The sequence below is a fragment of a genome, unplaced genomic scaffold (genome assembly GCF_019419815.1).
Source record: "Pyrus x bretschneideri cultivar Hongxiangsu unplaced genomic scaffold, Pyrus_bretschneideri_v1 Contig15, whole genome shotgun sequence".
NCBI classification, from domain to species: domain Eukaryota; kingdom Viridiplantae; phylum Streptophyta; class Magnoliopsida; order Rosales; family Rosaceae; genus Pyrus; species Pyrus x bretschneideri.
Window position 1 is genome coordinate 4,636,658 of NW_025999446.1, and position 23,504 is coordinate 4,660,161.

Below are 23,504 nucleotides of genomic sequence, written 5' to 3' on the forward strand. Positions count from 1 at the left end.
GGTTCACTTGTTAAGATAACGGGTAAGCGACACTGTTAACAAATCGGGTGATTATTGGTTCACTTGTTAAGATAACAAGTATGACACTAAAACGACAAACACGACCCAAATAAAACAACAAACACAATCCGTTTGCCAAGCCTACTCTCCAAAGTGTTTAGAAGCGAATATGGAAGGGCCAAAAGAAACAAGCCTACTCTCCAAAGTGTTTAGAAGCGAATATGGAAGGGCCAAAATTCTATTGGAAATGCTTATCTAGAAAGTACTTTTGCTTAAGCACTTTTATTAGCAATACATGAAAGTTACTTGGCTTTTGGTTAACTGAAAGTGCATTAGTGCTTTTAGAAGACAGACTATCAAAGTAGCCTTTTCATACTAAAATTTAGTCAGGGGCCGCGCGAACGCAGGCCCCCGCTGACACAAATTACGACATTGGTTCTCCCTCTTGGGGAGACCATAGAGTGGCACCCCTCCTACGTGCAATGGAGGTCACCAACTCTAGGCCATGGACCTTCCTGATCACCCATCGACCTTGTCCAGGTAAGTATGTTTCAACTCCCTCCTTCACCATTTTTATACCCAATCTTCTCATCCTCACTCTTTGCTCTCAGCCGATGTGGGATTTGTTGAAACACCGAAACAACAGAATCAATCAGCTATGAATAAAATGCAACCAATTGTTACATACAAAATTTGTCAACTACCCTTTACTCATAGTGAACCCGAAGATACCGTAATGGAACTGAAGGCCAAAATCTCGACAGGAATATAGTGACTCTGATTTAAAATCTTGAGTTTTGCACTAGTGGGACGACAAAATCGAATGAACTTGTCACCAGAATCTCCACAGATCCTTGAATGGAGGAACGTAGTTTTCTGTGGGAGGGAGAAGGTGAAATGAAGCTACTGTTTTTTGTAAGATAGGCCCCACCTGCATCACATAACATGAACATCAGTATAATCTGGAAGCAGAAGATATAAACATCAACAAAATTCAATGGTGAGAGAGAGAGAGAGAGATTTACTATGTTCCACTGCTTATTGAGGGTTGAAGCATTAATAGAGTACAGGTAACCTGCAATCGAGTTTTCGCACGATTCAATGAGAGGTTTTAAATTGTATTATTATCTACTTTTTTAGCCAAATGGCATCGCCTCCGGCCTCCCCCTTAAGAATGCATAATCCGTGGTCCGCTGGAGGATGAGAAAAGAGAATGACATGAAAATCATACGTTTTGCACTAGAAACATTTTTCCTACCATCTCGTTCGGTTGTTGAGGCCACATAGTGTCTATAATTGGTAGATTCGTCAGCCTGCACGATTTGTAACTGTTGTAAGAATCATGAAGAAATCAGAACAGTATATCAAATATCTCTCCTCCGAAAACTGATGTTAAAAAAATGCTAACAGTTTTTGTGGGTGCTTTGCGAACAAGGTACTCATAGTACCAGTATGGCTGACCATCAATCTGGGGAAGAACAATGAGCCAAGCTTCATATGCACGTATATGTTACATTGTTACCAAGTAGATTTTAGAATGACGGTTTCAGCCACATAAACCAGAAAAGGAGCAGGAAGCTTACTTCACCAGTGTGTGCATCCAGAACTTGACTCTCAGCCTGACGCTGAGTTGAGGTGACACGCTGCAGAAAACTGTAGCATGTAAGTTCAAAGGACCATCAACTCAACAACTTCCGAGACTCAATATTATGGGACAATATTCTCCCAAATGTCGGTTATGTACATTTGACTGCTCCATCTCGTCCAACCACAATACCCTTTTTTACACACTACTCTACTCAAAACAATTGAAGGTAAATCGGCAACACTAATTTTTACTAATCAGCCTTAGAACCAAATGCTTTTAGATCAGATCCGAGTGGTACATTACCAATGCAGACTTGTCAGCCAAAACAGAATCAGCAACCTCTTTTGCAGTCCATGTACTCTTGTCTTGTGATTTTATAATCTTTGAATTCGGGGGACCTATCTGAATCAAAGGAAATTCAATTATAAACCTTGCAATGTAACTAAGGGAATTTGCATTTAACGAGTAGTGATCTTATCAGGAGTTACCGAAATAGAAATGATGAGATTATCAACAATGTCAACACGCTCAGAAACAATGCGCAGGCGCGCATCAGCTGCATAATATATAACACAGTGCCCAGTGAGTATGAATATGTTCGACGTCCATGGCCATTACCATAACACGGATACAGATATATGGTGATCATCATTCTACATATGAAGCTGAACTTACGAGATAATGGTGCAGCTGATGAATAACGCTCTGGCTTTCTCGATTCCACCCTTGAAACAGATGAAAAGAGTCAGGTTCCTACAATTTATACGCCAACGATAATTGCGAAGAACTCAACTAGTTTGCTCACCAAAAGCTAATATCAGCATTTTATTTAAGGGGGCAAAATACATACCACTTGAAGAGGGCCTTCTTGGATGGCAACTCCGTAGGGTATAGATAAGAATATGAATTTATGTCATCAACAAATGAAGCCATTTTCAAGTCTTCCTCTGCAAGGGACACTGCAACATTGGATTTGTTTTGGTAATTATTAATTGCAAAAAAAAAAAAAAAATATAAATGTATCACAACAATACATTTTCAAATAAATAAATGAAATGAAGATAAATTTTCTTACTTTCTGTTTATTTTCCAGGAAAATAAACCCTACTTTGCCAGCAAAACAAAAGGTCTACACATTTGAGAGGATTGTGGGATCGCGAAACGCGCCTTTGAGCAGGTTTGGTAGAAGAAATTAAACTACTTGGAGAAAGCACTTTCTTGTTTAATAAAAATTTCGACGTGGTTCTAAGAAAAACACTCCTAACGAAAGAGGTTATGAGTAGAAGTGTTTCCTACGTAAGCAGTCCAAAAGCACCCTAAATTATTTTCATTTTTTCCACAAATAACAAAGCAAAAAACCAACCCATGCAACTTCAAAATGGTCACCTGAAGCTGGTAAGACTAGTAAAACTGGAGCAGAAATGCCAAACAGCAGTAACTCTCTCCTGCAAAACCCATCTTGTAAACTAGGTTTTGAGTTCCCACTTGAACTTATTTGTCATTTGTTCAGCTGCTGCATCACAATCCTACTTTGCTCTCTGAATTACCAATAAAAATAATAATTTAGGAAGATAATTATTTTAAAAAAATTACAGAGAAAATAAGTAGATAAATTCAGACATATGAGAAAAAGTACCTGGGAAGGAGATTTGGAGGAAGAAGATGGTTGGAAGGGAAGAGGGAGAGAGAAGGAGAGAGAAGAACTATTGTTCTTTCTTTTGCTTTGCTTTTCCTTCTCTCCTGCCTTCTTCAAGGAGTAGCTAGCTTAGATGAATGAAGCAATCACAAAGCTCACAAGGACTGTGGAAGAGAAAGACTTGCAGATCGCCGCACTCATCAACCAACTAGATGCGCGGCTCGACGTGAAAGTCGACCCAAATGTTGGTCCATTAAAGAAAGAAGTCGACGAAGAAGAGGAGCCTCCAGCGGAGAAAGTCGAAGAGAAGTTGAAGCTAGACCAAGCAACGGCATTCATGGGATCTCTCTCTATCCAGCAACTACAGGAGATGATCGCAAGCACCATCAAGACACAATATGAAGGAAGCTCATATGACTCCGTACTATACTTAAAGCCTTACTCCAAGAAGATTGATGCTTTGAAGATGGCAAAGGGTTATCAGCCCCCAAAATTCATGCAGTTCGATGGAAAAGGCAACCCAAAGCAACATGTCGCCTATTTCATTGAAACTTGCAACAATGCTGGGACAGAGGAAGACTACCTCGTCAAACAGGTTGTGCATTCGCTGAAAAGTAACGCTTTTGACTGGTAAATCAACCTCGAACCCGAGTCTATCAACAGTTGAGATCAGTTAGAAAGGGAATTCCTCAACTGCTTTTACAGCACTCGCCGCACTGTAAGCATGATAGAGCTGACCAGTACGAAACAATGGAAGGATGAACCTGTCGTCGACTACATCAATAGATGGCGCTCCTTAAGTTTGGATTACAAAGATCGGCTTTCTGAAACCTCCGCCATTAAGCTGTGCGTTTAAGGCATGCACTGGGGGTTACATTACATCCTCCAAGGCATAAAACCGAGAACATTTGAGGAACTGGAAACTCGTTCCCACGACATGGAGCTGAGTATAGCCAATCATGGGAAGAAAGAGCCAATTACTAGCTTCAAGAAGGATAAAGTGTTCGCCCCAAATGTAGACAAGATTGGGAAGAAGCCTGCCAATGAAGCTTTCACTGTTAACACTACCCCCATCAAGACCTCCTTAGCGCCCATCAAGATCTCCTCTAAGAAGAAAGCAAAGGAGATAAAGAAAGGTGAGCCCTTTCGCACCTAAGACAGGTACAAAAGCACATTGAAGGAGCTGGAACAAAAACGTACCTTTTTCCTGACTCTGACATGTCTGCAATGTTAGACGACTTGTTGGAAAAAAAAGGTGATCGAGCAACTCGAATGCAAGCGTCCTGAAGAGATTAATCGCATAAACGATCATAGGTACTGCAAGTACCATCGTATTGTGAGCCATCTTGTTGGCAAGTGCTTTGTTCTTAAAAAACTCATCATAAAGCTAGCACAACAAGGGCAAATTGAGCTTGACCTTGAAGACACGGCCGCAACACATACCACTACAATTACGTTTGGATCGTTCGATCCCGTGCCTCTCCAAGTGACACCTGACCATTCCCATGAATGCTCAAGCTGCATGACACCTCATGCACAACCATCACCGGGGGAAGCGACCAAAATGCATATACCGATGATGATGAAGGATGGACATTGGTAACCTACAAAAAGACAAGGAAGCCAAAACCACGAGTCATATAGCCAAAGGTGGAACAAAGAAGAAATCACCACCGCTGCAACAATGGGAAGCCTAAAAGAAACATAAATGATGATAAGACAACATATGCTGGGGAACCTATGGAGCAGGAGCCACGCATTCCCATTTCCTTGCACGAGTACTTCCCGAATGACTTTTTCCAACAGTGCACTACCGTCGCCTGTCACATGGTTGAAGTAGAAATAAAAGAGCCCTCAAAAGGCAAAGCTATCGCCACTGAGGTAGAAAAGACCCTCGTACTCAAAAAAGGTCTACCAACACACTTTAGCATCGAGGAAGCGCTACAATTGCCAAAAAAGATACGAAGAGCACTAGCAGTAGTCTTGGCAAGTCCTAGCGACCACGAAGTGCAAGAAAGTAATGACGAAGGCTTGAAGCTTCAGCCACATGAATGTGCCACATATTGTGCCGCCCATGACGCAATCAACTTCACTGATGAAGACCTACTGCTAGGATCAAAGCCTCACAACCATTTTCTCTTCATCTCGGGGTACGTAAGGGAACACAAAGTCAACTGCATGCTTGTGGATGGTGGATCGGCCATAAACATCATGCCAAAATCAACAATGATCACAATCGGCATCAAGGTAGATGAACTATCCCTGAGTTGTCTGCTGATCCAGGGTTTTAACCAAGGAGGACAAAGGGCGATGGACATGATCCGAGTAGAGATGACCACTGGTGAGCTCATATCAAGCATAATATTCCTCGCGATTGATGCAAGAACTTTCTACAACTTGCTCCTAGGAAGACCTTGGATCCACGCAAATAGGGTAATACCGTCCACCCTTCACCAATGCTTAAAATTTTACCGAGAAGGAGTGAAGGTGATCCAAGGCGATACCAAGCCATTCACTGAAGCCGAATCACACTTTGCAGACGCCAAGTTCTATATGGATGAAGACATGGTACCCGAAACTCTTCCAGAAGAGATCAAATCCACGGGCAAAATAGCAGCTAAAAAGCAGAAGTGGCAAGCCATGCCTAAAAAGCAAAAAGAGCAAGTCGTGCCATCTTCAAGCAAAGACGATGACGAGTTTGCTGAACCTGCAACAACCAAAGAGAGTAGGATGCCTTCAAAAGGACCGAACACACCCATATTCCGGTACATCCCAATGTCAAGAAGAAAGAATGGTCAATCTCTATTCGAAACCGGAGCAAGAAAAGTCGATACACAATGGCACAAGGATAATGTGAAGTTGCTTAAGACGAATGTAGTTTTGCCTCTGACATAGCTAGAGGGTGCTAAGGTCGCAAGACTACCACAAGGCTTCATAAAAGCTCAACCAAAGGAGGTGGAATCAAGCTTTCTTCCAACCAAGAAGACCGAGGAAGGTTTAAACCCAAATGCCTACAAACTCATGTCGAAGGCTGGGTACGACTTCGTTTCCTTTTCTACTCTTGGAAAGAAGGTTTCAAACACCGTTAACGACAAAGAACGTAACCTCACTAAGACTCAAAAGAAGTTGAAGGAGCATGGTTACGGAGTTGACAACAACAAAGCTGGACTTGGCTTCACACCAAATGCACCTGTGATGATTTCAAACAAAGCGACAAAACACTAACGCTCAGTACGTCAGCGTGAGCATTGAACAAGACCAAGAAGAGCCCAAACCCGCCCCTCAGATGTCAGCCTTCGATAGAATGAGACGTTCAAGCCCCAGAATTTCAATGATTAATCACATTGGTGGTCAAGACCGAACCTCCGTCTTCAATAGGCTTAACGCGCCAACATCCCAAAGCTCTGTTTTCGAAAAGTTGTTAAAGCCTAAGAAACAAAGCAACACAGCTAGCTCTCCTCTGCGACGGTCAGCTTTGGAAAGATTTGAAGATAATGAGAAGCCTTCTAGAAAGAGGAAGACAACACCAAAGGAAGAAAAGATCGATGGGTTAGCAGAAAAAGGCGAAGTTCGAAGCTTGATCCCTTCAAGGATGAAGCGCTAAGCAATCTTAGAGGTTAACATAAATGGACCATTGAAAGTAAGAAGGCGCATTATCATCCACATCGGACAATCCTCATGCCAACAAGCTCGAGAGGACAACACTGAAGAGGAGGTCCAAGATGTCTTCCACATCATGATTCAAGAAGGCAAAAAAGACAAAATTCCCGAGGAAGATGTCACTGCTGCATCACCACAACTCGAAGATTGGGGGCAAGCCACGGTTGATAACCTCAAGGAACTTAATTTAGGCACAAACAAGGAACCAAAGCCTATCTTCGTAAGTGCATTATTAAGTACGGACGAGATAGAGGAGTATTACCAGCTGCTATTAGAGTACAAAGACGTCTTTGCTTGGACCTACAAAGAAATGCCTGGCTTGAACCCTATCATCGTTGTGCATCATCTTGCAGTCAAGCCTGGAACGTGACCGATAAAGCAAACTCAAAGACGCTATCGATCTGAGCTCATCCCACAAATCAAGGTCGAGATCGACAAGCTAATTGAAACAGGCTTTATTTGAAAAGTGCAATACCCTAAGTGGATCTCCAACATCGTCATTATCCTTAAGAAATCAGGACAAATATGTGTTTGTGTAGACTTCCGGGACCTCAACGATGCTTGCCCGAAGGACGACTTCCCCTTGCCAATCATTGAAATCATGGTAATGAGGCATTGTCATTCATGGATGACTCTTCTGGGTATAATCAAATTCGCATGGCCTTCAAAGACGAGAAACTAATAGCCTTTCGCACTCCAAAAGGTATCTACTGCTACAAGGTGATGCCCTTTGGTCTAAAGAATGTTGAAGCTACGTATCAATGCGCAATGTAGAAAATCTTCAATGACATGCTACACAAAAACATAGAATGTTACATAGATGATTTGGTGGTCAAGACAAAGAAAAGATCAGATCACTTGAAGGATTTGCGAATAGTGTTCGAAGGGTTGCGAAAATACAACCTTAAGATGAACCCATTAAAATGTGCGTTTGGCGTCACCTTTGGAAAATTCCTCGGCTTCATCATCAAGCACTATGGTATTGAAGTGGACCAATCAAAGATCAAGGCCATTCAAAGCATGCCCGAGCCAAGAAACCTGCACGAGCTGAAAAGTTTACAAGGACGGCTAGCCTTCATCAGATGCTTCATCTCTAACCTCGCAGGGCGTTGTCAACCGTTTAGTCGCCTCATGAAGAAAAATGTTCCATTCGTATAGGATAAAGCATGCCATAATGCTTTTGAAAGCATAAAGAAATATTTGTCAAGTCCACCTGTCCTGGGGGCACCTGTGCCCGGGAAACCGCTCATATTGTATATTGTTGCTCATGAAAGTTCAGTTGGAGCATTCTTGGCACAAGAGAATGAATCCCATAAAGAATGAGCGCTTTACTACCTCAGTCGAATTCTCACTGACGCTGAGTTGAACTACTCCCCAATAGAAAAGATGTGCCTCACCTTGGTGTTCGCCATTAGAAGCTTAGACATTACATGCATGCTTACACCATTCACCTAGTTGCTAAAGTTGACCCTGTCAAATACATCATGTCCAAGCCAGTCTTGACAGGGCGACTCGCTAAATGGGCTTTACTTCTTAATCAATACGAGATCATCTGCATCCAAGCTAAAACCGTCAATGGACAAGCGTTAGCAGACTTCCTTGCTGATCACCCAATCCTAGCTGCTTGGAAAATCTCAGATGACTTGCCTGACGATGAGGTGTTCTACATCGACATTTTCCTGACATGGAAGATGTTCTTTGACGGATCCGCACGAGCAGACAGAGCGGAGGCATGAGTAGTATTCATGTCGCCACAAAGGCAAATACTACCTTACTCATTCCAACTGAGTGAGCAATGCTCCAATAATGTCGCTGAGTACCAAACGCTGATCATTGGGCTCCAATTTGCGATCAACATGGAAATCACAGCTCTTGAGGTATATGACAACTCCAATCTCATAATCAATCAACTCTTAACTTAATATGAGGTGATGAAAGATGATCTCGTCCCATACTTCCGACCAGCAACTCAACTGCTACAAAAGTTCGAGGCAGTGACACTAGAACATATGCCAAGAAAGGAAAATCAAATGGCAGACGCTCTTGCTAATCTAGCCTCGAGTATGACACTAAGAAAAGATGAAGCTGCAGACGTGCCAGTTTGCCAAAGATGGGTGATCCCGCTCGTTAATGAAATGTTACTGGATGATACAAATGTCATCTCAGTACTTCCAATCGATGCTGAAGAGTGGAGACAGCCGCTAATCGACTACTTAGAGCACGGAAAGCTTCCAGATGATTTTAGACACCGTTCCAAAATACGTCAACGAGCACCCCGCTTCCTTTACTACAAAGGAACACTCTACCGATGCTCTTTTGAAGGAGTGCTCCTGAGATGCCTAGGTGAGGAAGAATCCAATCAAGCCATGGAAGAAGCATATTCAGGTGTGTGTAGGGCACATCAGTCTGGACCAAAGCTACATTTCTAGCTCAAAAGAATAGGTTATTACTGGCCGAGCATGATGAAGAACTGCCTGGAACAGGCCAAAAGGTGCCAAGCCTGCCAATTCCATGCCAATTTCATACATCAACTGCCTGAACCATTACACCATACGGTTGCTTCATGGTCGTTTGACGCATGGGGATTGGACGTCGTAGGACCAATTACGCCAAAGTCATTTGCAAGAGAAGCTTACATCCTAGCTGCAACATATTACTTCTCTAAGTGGGCTAAAGCCATACCCTTAAGGGAAGTCAAAAAGGAAATTATCGTTCGTTTCATCAAGGAGCATATCATCCACCGATATGATGTGCCTCGCTACATTATCACTGACAATGGAAAATAGTTCTCTAATCGACTCGTGGATGAGCTCTGCAACAAATACAAGTTCAAGCAGCACAAGTCTTCCATGTATCATGCTTCGGCCAACGGCCTCGCGGAAGCATTCAACAAGACGATATGCAACCTCCTGAAAAAGGTAATCGACCGAACAAAGAGAGACTGGCATGAAAGAATAAATGAAGCACTTTGGGCATATAGGACTACACATAGGACTCCCACCCAAGCTACGCCTTATTCTCTCATATATGGCGTGGAAGCTGTTCTACCGCTCGAAAGTCAAATCCCCTCACTAAGGATGGCTATACAAGAAGGCTTGACTGATGAAGAAAATGCAAAGTTGCGTCTTTAAGAGTTGGAAACGCTGGATCAAAGAAGGCTCGAAGCTCAATAACACTTGAAATGCTACCAAGCACGGCTATCCAAGGCATTCAACAAGAAAGTCCGCCTACGATCTTTCCAAGCCGGAGATCTCGTACTGGCATTACGTAGGCCTATCATCACAACTCACAAGACAAAAAGCAAGTTCACATCAAAGTGGGATGGACCATACGTAATACAAGAAGTCTACACCAACGGCGCCTACTTAATCATGGCAGAAGACAACTTGAAGATCGACCCCATCAATAGCAGATTTTTGAAGCACTACTACCCCTAAAGCAAACGCACCACGCTCCTGGCTCGCAAGAGCATAAACTGTGCACGGCAAAATCATCATCAAAATCACCATTAAAATCACCAAAAAAGAAAAAATGAAAAAATAACCATCACTTATTTGAACTACGTCATGACTTGATCCCTCCTCAACCAAAGGTATGTAGGCAACTTGAAACTTCAAAACTTCAAGTACAGTCACATCATCAACAAAAACACAAACACTTTGAAGAAGAAAGAGCAAATTCAAGAATGCAAACACTTTATTTCTTTAAAGGAAAAAGTCGGCCCCAAAGCCTAATTACAAAAAAAAAAAAGCAGAAGACACTACTTGAAAACTATGTCCCTAAAACTACGGAGGTGATCTTCAAGCAAGCCTTCCAAAGTCTTCAAGGTCTTTACCTCGGTGGGAGACAAAATGGGCAATTCCATAGCCATGCCTTTCTCTTGTTCTAGTCGTGAAATCTCTTCATGGCATTGAGAAAGTGTAGCTCCTTGCTCCCCGAGAACATTTTCAAGTCGTGATGCTTCGATGCCCAGCTATTCTTGCTCTCGTATCAACATATCTAGACGCACCTGGACGGAAGCTAAAGAAGTCTCTGTGGCTTGATAATCTCCCGAAGCAGCTTGCTGAAAAGACTGGACTTGGGTTAATGACAAGTTTGTTGCTGCAAGTTGGTGAGCTCTAACATCTGGACTTAACTTCTTTGACGAAATAGCACGCAAGGAAGAATAATCGGTTGAGGCGGCCATAAGTTCGACAATCTTGATCTTCAAGTATAAAGAATCAACGTTAAGATTGTTAATCGTAGAAACAAGCTTCGACAAATCCTCCTTGAGCAACGCAAGATCCTCCAACGGGCACTTTGAAATCCTCCCCTCAATATGGCTTTTAATGTCCATTACCACACGAAGATTGATGCGATGAATAAGTTGCTCAGTACCATTAAGGTTTGGCCCTTTTAGAAATATCTCAGAGCTAGCTGGCAAAGGTATTGAACACGTGACGGGCTCTTGCATACCCTCACCTACACATGGCAAACTTAGGAAACTTGGCAGATTTGGAACAAGCTCTGCACCAAGCGGATCCCCGATCTCCCCGCCTGCAGGAAGGTCGCCTCCAAATAGCATCTCCGTATAGGAATAAATGCATGTGGTCGCCAAGTCAAAAGAACAAGAAGGCCCAACCTAAAGAAAACAAAGAAAGCCGTTAGAAACAAAAGCTCAAACAATGAAAGCAGAAGAAGTCATGAGAAAGAAGAAAATGCATACATCTTTCTCAAACGACACACTGCCATCAAGTTGAGGAAGCCTAAACACTTTTTTCTTCTTATGACAAAAATTGACATTCATGTCAACCTGTGCGCCTTCAAGTCGTCACTTGTTTAAAACTTGTTGACACTGCCGCAAAACAAGTCCATCTTCATGCGAATCAACTTCATCACCGACCTCTTCAGAGGCATCAAGATGTTGAGAAGACAAGCATGGGCATTGAGGGACTAAAACCACAGGTCTATCTTGTAAAGTAGCAGCACTCGCATAATCAAAAGGTATCAGCTGCGTAGGAACCATAGAACAACCCTCCCTCAATACATCAGGGCATGAATGAGAAAAATTGGTACCACTTGCCATCCCCAAGTTCTCATAACGTACCTTTGACCACCAACTTACATAAGCACGGGTCACTGGATTACTCTTGAACTCGTCTTTGGTCGGCAGGGTGATAGAAACATTTGTACATGCACGGGTACAAGACTCCTAATGCATATACACGGCTTGCAAAGATTCTAATTGGTTTTTTTCCTTTAGCTTACCAGGCATATTTTGGACAAAACCAAATTGCCTACTGAAACGATGGGGACTGTATGGCTGAATGATGCATTGGTCTTCTTGTCGCAAAGAAACATACCCCGAGCGACGACTTATAAGGTAAGACAAGTCTGAGAAGTAAAGATACGAATCATCCATAATGCCTCACTGCACCGAGCCAACTCTCGCCAGGTGGTCCATCCTCAAGCCTTCACAATTTCTAAACAGCGCTTGCGCCTAGGAATCATCGAGGCTCTTCAAAGAAAGCACGCCAGAATACTTCGTCATCAAAGGCCCCAACTTGACTGAAGTTAGTGAAGAAGGCCCCGACTTGTCTAAAGTTGAAGAAGAAAAATGAGTGCCGAAGTACTTACCCAACCAACCATACACATAGTGGTCGGGAAGAACCGCAGCATGATCTTCAGTACTTGCCGAGTTCGAAACAACACTCAAGCCATTATAAATGTTGGCTAAGACCGGGATAGCAAAACTAAAAGATTCACCTACAGCCATCTTGCTAGCAACTTTGAAAACACCAGGACGAACAAAGTTAACGTCACCTGTTGGAAAAACAAACTTACAAAGCCAACAAGCTAAGAAAGCAGCTAGGTAAGATTCTTCCACATGCTCTGATGCTATGCCAAGGTCCTCAAACGCTCTCAACTCGACAGGGGAGCAGCGCCTAGCTGAACCAATAACACTAGACGGATATGAGTCTCCCTTTGGCTTAGTGGTCTTGTTGCAACCTCTTTTATTAAAGGATTTCTTGTACCTTATGTCCTCCCAATACCAAAATCGGATCCATGAAGAAATTTTCATGCCTGATTTACCTTGAGCATCCTGGGAAAGCTTATGATATGCCTAAAACAAACAGCGACAACTCGCAGGCAATCCTCGGCTATTGCAGAAAGAAAGTTCCTCCGCACTAGGAACGAGCTCGTAAAAAAACTTACCTTGGATTAGTAAGCCCTCTATTTTATAGAGATCCCAAAGTGAAATTGACATCTCTCCTTGAGCCGTATGAAGCATGTTAGTCGCTGAACACCAATGCTCGAAGAACACGTGAAGGACGGAATGATGGAGATTATAACTGAACAAAGATGCGTACACGGCGTGGTAAAGACCCACGCTAGTAAGCACATGTTTAGATCGGCCCAAGACATCTTTAAGCCACTCCTAATAAAACTCAGAAAAAACAGCTTCTCCAGTAGTCGACAAGGTATCATTCCAAGCCATAGCTCCGCTGCGGATATGATCACCAAGAAGCTTAAACGAAGTCGGATGATTGTCACGGACATGGTGCGAAGGGTTCAAGATAAGAATCCTCAATGTGCACACCTTCTTATCTGTATTTGGTCGAACAGAGTCTACCACTTCCCAAGATACTTCAGAAGACCACAACTTAATATGCATGGAGTTGTCTTTTGCAAGAAGAGCAAGCGCCTTAGGACCATTCAGTGGTGCGTAAAGCTTTAACGTTGTTCTCCTATCTTGCGAATCACTTTCCTTCGCAAGAATGGTGATGGTGTTGCTCTTAAAACACTTGAAAAATACCATGACCGCAACCAAGCAAAATCAGCCACAAAACTTAAGTAGCACGGCAAAGAGGGCATCTACAGAATGGTCTTTCAAGACACGCTACAGTGGCAAAGAAAACCAAAATGCCATGAAAATCGCACTACGGAGCCCCGTAGCGATTACGCAAGTAGTTTCTTGAACAAACACTAGGCAGCAGAAAGCACAGGTACACCCGCAATCCTACCCACTCTACCACCAACTACCACACCTCTGGAAGCTTCATGAGGATCTCAGCATCACACTTTGCCTTCTCAAAATAAAATTAAAAAAAAAAAAAATTCCTAGCATCACAACAAAGAAATCCATCAGTGGGATACACACATTACATATTATACACACACATACACATGAAGTGACGTTACAAACAAGCTAACGTGACAATATGTATATAGATATATATATATATATATATACATGAAGCGACGTGACAATATGTGTGTGTATATATATATACACACATACATGAAGTGACGTTACAAACCATGAGAGTTACCTGCCATATATATATGCATGCAGAGTAGTGGAATAAACACAAGCTTCGAGACAGTCAACATATATATATATATATATGTGGAGTGACAGGACAAGCCATGACAATTACCTGCCATATATATATGCATGCAGGGTGGTGGAACAAACATCTGCCATATATATATTATATACGGCTCCAAAGACGTGAAAGCTTCTATAGGCAGAAACTAAAGCAGAACCACGGAAGGCCGAGTCTCCCTCTTCCTCGACGAGGACGCCATAAGCAAAAAAAAATAGCATTAAAAATACATCAGCTGCTGGGTTGCTTTGACTTCAATAAAAAGGGTTGCTTGATTGAAGTGATGTCTTCTCTCATTCCTCCACCACAAGACATCAAATATTGCAACGTCTATGCAATGGTTGCGCAGTGATGGTGCGATCCCATATATATATACACACATATATATATATATGTGTGTGTGTGTGTGTGTGTGTACAGGAACCTAGAGAAGCAGATGGAGTACGGCGACTGTGCAGGTAATGATGCGGTAACTGTGTGAGTCCGCATGCAGAAAAGGATGCAGGTGAGGAATCCCATTGAGAAACCCAGAGAAGTAAATGAAGTGCATTGACTGTGCAAATAATGGTGCGGTGACTATGCAAACAGCAATCCGCATGCAGTGAAGAACGTAATAAGATGACTGTGCAAATATAAAAAAAAAGATATATATATATATATATATATATATGCGTGTGTGTGTTTATCAATTATAAAGGCTTCAGGCACCACGTGAAGGTAAAGAATAAAAAATAATAAATAATAAAAAAATAAGGTAGCAATGATGATGTTGGGAAGCACTTTCAAAGGTAGCACCAGCTGCCAATTGTTTAAATTAGCATATTGGAGGGCATTCGGCTCTCACAATGCCAAAAGCTATAACCACTCACAATTGCAAGCTACTGTTAGCAAATCAAGAAGGAAAAAGAAAAGAGGTGGTGGTGACAGAATTATTGCAAAGAAGAAAATAGGGGAAGGATGGTGCACGGCACCACCTTGGAAAAATATGATAAAATATATATATATATATATATATATATAAAGGAAAGTAACACATCTTGGTGAGATATATGCTTTTTATCTGTATTTAGCACAATACACTGAATAAAATAAAGGCCGTCTATTGATATATCTAGAAATTACAAATGGGTACAAAAAAAAAATTAAATTAAAAAAAAAAAAAAAGGGAGCCTTTACAAGGGTTGCTCACGTGAAGCCCCACTACTTGGCGAAACCCCAGGAGTGGGAGGCATTGAAGATAGATTATTCGAAGCCTCAATGGTTGAACGTTAGATGACGGAGGCAAAAGGTGCCTCTGGAAGAAAGCCATAAACCTCTGGTGGTCACTTTGAATTCGACCTTCAGATTCCTGCAGCTGATCAAGCTTCCTCTTCATGCTCGTCGAATAATTATTTGCAAGCACGTGCAAATCTCTATTCTCGCGCTTAAGCTGTCTGATCTTGTCTAAGGTTTTCCACCTCGGCCGTCAATGATTCAACTTGACGGGTTCGAGCAAGTAGGCGTTGGCCCATGTTGGACACAGAGCCTGCACACTGAACGTTGAGAGCTAGGGACTCTTGAACGGCCAACTCATTGGACCGTCTTGAAAGCAGCCTATTATCTCTAAGGGTGAGGACGTTCCTAGCTACTATCGTAGCCGTTGTTGCATCCCTCATCATAGAGTCTTCACCTGTAAGAGGGCCATTAGAAGATAAGAAGGACGGGCACCATATATTACCTTGACGCGGCACACCTTTATCACCGCTGAGACTCAAATCTAAACAAATGTTAGATGGGTTAGACATTCTCAAAGATGTTAAAAGAAAATGGTTGGATAGAGTAAAATCTCAAAAAAAAAAAAAAAAAACACCAGAGACGATTTTCACGAACGGGCAATCTTCAAATTGTGCATGTTGGATGTGATCGATACCTTTATAAAAGGAGAGGCAACACAACCACCAATTCAAAAAAAAAAAAAAAAATCAAAGAGACTTTTCAGACGCAATCTCAACTTTTCGGATAACGCGTGCAACTTTGTCAAAAATCTCTGACAAAGTTGAAAACGCGTGGAGTTCACTATCCCAACTACCACACTTTTGCCGACAAGCGTGGGTGACAAAGCTGCACTCGCACCATTACCTGCTATTAAAATCCCTATATGTGTCAACATTCATCCTTCATGGCAAGGCATACATCCAAAACGCATGACTCTTCTTCTTTGCCAAGAATGCAGCTGCAACCAAACCTCTCAATATACTCAGTTTTCTTCTTCCCTGAAAACACCTCTTCAACCAAGTCTTCAAAAGCAAACGTATCTCATATCATCAGGGTCGAAAGCAAGAGTATCTCAAAGTATGTCTTCTCCCTGTCCTTTTCTTTGTTCTTGTTTTTCCCCGCAGGTCAAAGAAAAAAAGAGTAATCAGCCAGCACTTGGAATCAACCTTCTGACTTGGAACCGACTGCCTGGAAACCCCTTCCTTGATTGCTTACGTAGCATTGCTCTCGAGTACTCATCTTCAACCATTGATGTACTTCTAAAGAAGACACCACATCTGCCTGGAAACCAGATGAGGCAAGTAAAAATGACACATCGAAGAATGTGGAGACAAGCGCAACAAATACAGGTGCTGATCCATCCGCTACTTCTTCAAAAGCAAATGTATCTCATATCATCAGGGTCAAAAGCAAAGGTATCTCATGTCATGTTTTTCCCTTGTCTTTCCTTTTGCCCTTGCTCTTGCCTTCAGGACAAGGAGAAAGAAAGCAATCAGTCGGAACCTGAAATTAAACGTCCGATCTGGGACTGATTGCCTGGAAGCTTTGCCTGGTTGCTTACCTACACCGATCTCGAGTGCTTGTCTTCAACTGTTGGTAGGTCTCAAATTTCCTAAACATATATTCCAAGACAGTTGATACGATGTTGGCTCTTTACACTGAAGCTGCCAAACATATGCGAATGACAATGAAACATTAATCTTGTGGATCGTCAGCAAACGCAACAACTGCACGTGCTGATTCATCCCCTAACCCTCTTCAGTATGAATTGGAAAGATTGAACAAAGAAACAGGCCATCACCTCCACCTCGTGTTTGCCTGCCATGTCCGAATCCTGAAACCGCTCGTGGTCCTATTTTTATTCAAGATCAAGCATCGACGGCCCTTGAAGAAATCACAAGTCCGATTCAAAATCAAGTCTTCACCACCCTTGAATCAAATTCAGCTCCAGATAAAAGGAGTAAGTTCAGACCTTTGGAGAAAACCAGAAAACCCTCCAGCCCAGTTCAAGATTAAGCCTGTGGAAAATCAACGATTGAAGGACCAGAAAATCTTCCAGTCAAATTCAAGATCAAGCCTCAATTTAAGATCAAGCCTCAACGGCCCTTAGATCGACATCTACATTAAGGGACTTCAAAGCGCATCTTTTACACGTGACAAGCACATGTATACGACGTGCCTTGAAGTGGGGGCATTTGTAGACATTGAAATTTCAGTGAAATAAATGTTGACCAATGTATTAAAATTACAACCTTTATTCGTTTCACCTACATCACACACTCATTTCACCTACAACTTCCACTTACTTCACCAACCTCACACACACTTATTTCACCTACAACATCCACTCGCTTCACCAAAAAAAAATGGGTGGTGGTGATTCATTCTCTTGGCCTATAAATAGCCATCTCCATCAAGGGAAAAAAGGAGGAATTTTACATCACACCAAAACCTTAAAACTTTGAAACTCTAAAGCTCTTAAGCAAATCCTGAAGGATCAGTAAAACCCTTTTCATACTTTGTCAAATCCTCTTTCAAGATCAAGCCCCGACGACCGTTGAAGGAGCTTCCACCAACTCAAGATCAAGCCCTGACAGGCCTTGAAGAAAGTGTTCATCGTTCATCACCTGTTCATCCTAAGATCAAGCCCCAACGGCCCTTTGGATTAACAAAGATCAACAAACCCATACACCTGTTCTTTAAGATCAAGCCCAGCAGCCCTTGAAGATCCATTCATCAACTGTTCATCCCTAGATCAAGCCCCGACGGCCTTTGGGATCAACAGCTCATCCATAAACCTACACCTTACGAAGATAGAATCAGAGGCTAAATTTGTAGAAGAGATTGTAACCCCAAAATCAATACAAAATATTATTATGTACACATGTTCTTGTTTCAGAAAAATTCGTGTTTACAATAGGTTTTTGATTTTCTATATTTGTTGCTCGGAAGAGAATGACGCGTAATCACCAATATGGATTTTCCATGGTTCCTATGTTTTACTCATTGTGTCAATTTAGTCCCTGTGTTTTCAATTTGGCCAATTTGGTATTTGTGTTTATCTCTGTTAGCCAATTAAAGACATTTCCATCTAATTTTTATAAATTTTTTTTTATAAATTATTATAAACTTATTTGTTTGATTTAAAATATTTAAAAATGAAATAAAAGAAATTAAAATAAAAATTATTCAGGAAAACTAATGAAAAGGGTTTGAAAACTTTGAGTTTTAATAATAAGGACATAATAAAGGGTAAAGTGAATAGTACCAGGATTGACTTTTTAGTGTAAAAATGTGGTTTTTCGTTAAAGTGAACAGTACTATGAGTTTTTCGTTAAAACTCACAAATTATTCTCCTCCCTCCCAGACCTCCTCCCTAACATTACCCCCTCTCTTTTCTATTTCACAACCTTAATCATTTTTCAGATTGGAAGTTTTGTCTCTTATATGTGTTATTTCTCATTGATTTTCATTTTTTCTATAAAGAAAAAGGGTAATTATATCTCATATAATTTTTCTTATGAATTTTGTGAAAGAGATCGAATGAAATGTTCTTAATTGGCTACAATAGACAAACACGAGGATCAAATTAGCCATATCCAAAACATGAAGACTAAATTGACCACATTGCTATAACACAAAGACTATTTTAACTTTTAAGCCAATAATTTAAGAAAAATCAACGGTCAACATTGATAGTAATAACTAGGATGAATGCCCGCGCTTTGCTGCGGGTTTTTAGATGATGAATAATATTCATAGAAAATTGATTGAAAATGCTTTAGTAATATAATTGCATTCATAAATGTAGCAAGTTAAAGAACGTATGTTTAACATGAGTAAGGTTTACAAAACCACATATTTATACAATTATCTCCAAATGAAAAAAAAAGCAGGATATGGGTGAATTGATCCATAGAAAAAGTAATTTCATTTACATTGGTTATGTATTAAGTCAATATTGAGAGTCAGTATACAATCAAAATTACTTGCCGGTGGTGATCTCACTTTCGAAAGATAATCTTGACAATAGTTGCAAGGACGAAATATAGTGTCTTTGCATTAAAGACTGAAGTACCATGCAGTTTACACATATTTTGTTTGTTCATACAACATGACAAAATACGGGTTTTTATCATTCCAACAGTTGCAAAACATAATAAACATGTTTTTATGGTATGTACATTAGTTGACTTTAGTAGTCGAATTCGCAAAAAGTATATGTCCATGTTAGTGGAATGACCAAAAAATATATATGTTTGATCCTTTGCAATAGTCGATCACGTTGTCTACCAAAACCCCTCCTAGAATTTGTTGTTCCTTTCGATCGATCTCTTTCACCATTTTTTTTTTCTCTGAATCAAAAATTAAATATAATGTCAATAAATGTTTTTAAAAAGATAAAATTTTGTAGACTTGAGCAACATTGTTTAAATTCTTAAAAATCTGAAACAACAAAGAAAATACATCAATTATTTTTTTATAAGTAAAAAATACATGAATAGAAATATTTATAAATATGTTTGAATAACCAATTTGTGTTTGTTATAAGATTACTTATACTCATTTTATTAAGTACGTAAATTACGAAATTTTTTTTTTTTTCTGAATAATTTGTAGTTCGTTGAGAGAGACCAGTTATCAATAGCAATTATTGAAGCACTTAAAGGAGGATGAGTCCCTTACGGTCTCTCATTCATCCCTACGGTTGTCATGTATGTCAAATTAGGCATAAGGAATAAGGCCAGTTTTTTTAGGTTTTACGATGGTGAAAGCCAAAGTTGAAGAAAAGCAACCACTTTTTTTAGGTTTTACGATGGTCAAAGCCAAAGTTGAAGAAAAGCAACGTATGCAAAGGCAAAAATATTTATGCAATGACATTTGTTTTTATTACCATGCATGTGAGCTATTATACACATGAGAAAAAATTCGATTTATAATAGAGTCCATATATAGCATAATTAGAAAAAGAGTTCATGGACTATTGTCCTCCGCCTAGAAGCGTATGTTTATAAAACATTGGAAAAATTAGAAAAGGCATCAAAATACACAACAAACATCATAAAAAATTTGAGGATACAGCAAAATTTGAGGATATTGTTCCAGGGAGAATTCACATCATGTTTAACTACATTATTTAATTCAAATGTAATCTAAAAGCAGCATAAATATGAAGGGTAAAAAACTAATAGGAAAAGTCACATTTCAGCAGCAATTAATAGCAGAAATCAGGGCTTTGTAGGAAGGACGAAAACAATTTCAGCAAAAAGATACCAGAAACTATAATTACCAACATATTTACATACATGTGAAAATTTATTTATAATCACATTTACAATGATTAACATATTTACAATAAATTACATACACGTAGGTATCCAAGTGTCCATGAATCAGGCATATCACAACACTAATCTATATCCAGAAAATCCTTGCATCTTCCCACTATGTGGCAAGTCGTATTTTAAGTTCCTACTTCCGAAGACTTTGAAGGCCAGAACAACAAAAAAGACCATGAATTTTGACCTTTTTCTTTTAATTCCGCGTTAGGTAATGAATTAGCAAATTGGTATTAATTAGTATTAGAAAAATAGTCATCATGCTCTTTGTTTTTAGGAAATGCTACTAAGTTAAAGAGTTCAATGCACACACTCTAAACTCTGATAAATTTGAGGGCTGTTATCTATCGGTGACTCATTATCAAGCTCGGCATGCACAAATTCTTCACATCCACAAAATCACAAAATCTTGTACTTCCATAAACATTTGCAACCCAATATAAAACAATTGAAAAACTTTAATAAAAAATGAACCATAAAAACAATAAAAATTTGGTGACCAAAAACCTCTCAAAAATCGAGTTTGGAAGCATAAACAGAAATAGCAACTAAATTGAATCGCTTTATAACAACTTCCGAAGAACAAAATCATCACCAAGATTCAGTTTAATTAGTTTTCTCACCATATCCTTATACATGCAGTTTATATAATGAGACAATCATCTTCCAAAACCATTTTACAACCAATATAACTTTAGTGCTAAAAAAAATTTTTGTATTTCCAAAAACATCCGCAATACATGCAATCTCCACCCACTAATAACAATAGACAACATCACATACGCAACAAAAGGCGAACACAAATCCCACATTTCATATCAGTTCGAAACATTAAATTCTAAGAACTAAAAATAATAATAACAGTACCTTAAACTGAAGCTTCAGGTGAGAACTTCCTGCTTTGCAACCTGCAACAAACGATAGAAATTAAAACCCACGAATCCACAATCAGATAAAAACAATTTTCCAAGAAAAACAAAACCAAAATTGGTATACAAAAGAGCATTAGATCTATAACCTGGAAAAAAAAAAAAAAAAAAAAGGCATACAAAAAACCCCAAAAAAAAAAAATAATAATGGACCTTAAGACAGAGAACAAATAGGCACACAGAGATGAATGTGCAAAATGAGAGAAAGGAAAACTAAACCAAGATTGGTATACAAAAGAGCATTAGATGTATAACCTGGAAAACAAAAAGAAAAAAAAAGCCATACAAAAAACTCCAAAAAAAAAAAAAAAAAAAAGTTAATCGATCTTAAGACAGAGAACAAACACGCAGACAGAGAGATGAATGTGCAAAATGAGAGAAAAGAAAACTAAACCAAGATTGGTATACAAAAGAGCATTAGATCTATAACCTGGAAAACAAAAAGAAAAAAAAAAAGGCATACAAAAAACTCCAAAAAAAAAAAAAAAAAAAAAAAATTAATCGACCTTAAGACAGAGAACAAACACGCAGACAGAGAGATGAATGTGCAAAATGAGAGAAAAGAAAACTAAACCAAGATTGTTATACAAAAGAGCATTAAATCTATAACCTGGAAAACAAAAAGAAAAAAAAAAGGCATACAAAAAAATCCAAAAAAATAAAATAAAAATAAATAATCGAGCTTAAGACAGAGAACGAACACGCAGAGAGAGAGATGAATGTGCAAAATGAGAGAAAAGAAAACTAAACCAAGATTGGTATACAAAAGAACATTAGATCTATAACCTGGAAAACAAAAGGAAAAAAAAAAAGCCATACAAAAACCCCAACAAAAAAAAAATATTACGGACCTTAGGACAGAGAACAAATGCGCAGACAGAGAGATCAATGTGCAAAATGAGAGAAAAGAAAACTTATAAGGGAAATAAATATCTCTGATGATTCCCCCAAAATCTGACCTAACACACTAAAAAATTCGAAAATAATCCACAACAAACAGGCAGATCTAAGCTGATAGAAAAAAAAAAAAAATTTAAAGCACTTATCTTTCGAAATCCAGGCATGCAGCGGTAGATCCGGATAATCCGTATCCCCACTTCTGAAATCGACGACTCATACCTTTCCCCTTCGCTCTCCTTCCATCGTCATCTCTCTCTCTCTCTCTCTCTCTCTCTCTCTCTCTCTTTCTTCCACTCTCTGTCACAGTCTCCATCCCCCCGAAACCCTCATCGAAGGACAGCACACAACAACCCTCGAACTCAGTCAAAACCGAGAAGATATCACCCACTTTCCCACTTCTGAAATCCATCAGCCATACCTCTCCCTGCACTGTCTTCCCCTCGAAATCTCTCTCTCTCTCTGTCTCTCTCTCTCTCTTTCTCTCTCTGTCTGTCTCTCTGTCTCTCCGTTTCTTCCGCTCTCTGTGACTCCATTTCCCTGAAACCATAAATGAAAGACAGTAAGTGCAACCCTTACACGGCAACCCTTTAATTCACTTAAAACCGAGAGGACAAAATTGCCCTTCTAACCTAGTCCACAAATAATGGGTTTCTTGCAAATAAGATGAAATGAAGGGGTAATTCGTCCTAAACCCTCCGGACAAAATCACCCTTATCAGTTCAAATAATATCCTTCAAACCCAGCCCAATGCTCATGGTTTTTTCGTAAATAAGATGAAATCGAGGGGCAAACAATTGACTGTAGCCCAATGAACAGTCAATTGCTCCC

At 40.0% G+C, this 23,504-nt stretch overlaps 1 protein-coding gene, 1 long non-coding RNA gene and 1 other non-coding gene across 7 annotated transcripts; all 3 read right to left on the reverse strand.

The window, feature by feature from the left end:
- Positions 1–381: 381 nt before the first annotated feature.
- LOC125475540 (psbP domain-containing protein 5, chloroplastic-like) lies at positions 382–3,146 on the reverse strand. 5 transcript variants are annotated; one of them, XM_048580419.1, is made up of 9 exons: positions 2,975–3,146; positions 2,439–2,547; positions 2,207–2,313; positions 1,892–1,986; positions 1,584–1,643; positions 1,409–1,468; positions 1,259–1,328; positions 1,026–1,075; positions 382–931 (listed from the first exon to the last, which is right to left on the reverse strand). In XM_048580419.1, the coding sequence occupies exons 2-9, from the start codon at positions 2,519–2,521 to the stop codon at positions 833–835; spliced, it is 624 nt and encodes a 207-aa protein (XP_048436376.1). In that variant the 5' UTR covers positions 2,522–2,547; positions 2,975–3,146; the 3' UTR covers positions 382–832. The 5 variants fall into 5 exon arrangements, 3 of the variants coding, with proteins under 3 accessions (XP_048436376.1, XP_048436375.1, XP_048436377.1); XM_048580418.1 differs by lacking the exon at positions 2,975–3,146 and adding an exon at positions 2,664–2,965 and having other exon boundaries at positions 1,259–1,313; XM_048580420.1 differs by lacking the exon at positions 2,975–3,146 and having other exon boundaries at positions 2,207–2,341.
- Positions 387–548, reverse strand: LOC125475626. Its single transcript, XR_007256948.1, has one exon. It is a non-coding gene; the product is annotated as a U1 spliceosomal RNA (small nuclear RNA).
- Positions 3,147–19,798: 16,652 nt separating the features above from the next.
- LOC125475541 lies at positions 19,799–23,219 on the reverse strand. The gene is made up of 2 exons (XR_007256909.1): positions 21,715–23,219; positions 19,799–19,863 (listed from the first exon to the last, which is right to left on the reverse strand). It is a non-coding gene; the product is annotated as an uncharacterized LOC125475541 (long non-coding RNA).
- Positions 23,220–23,504: the final 285 nt, after the last annotated feature.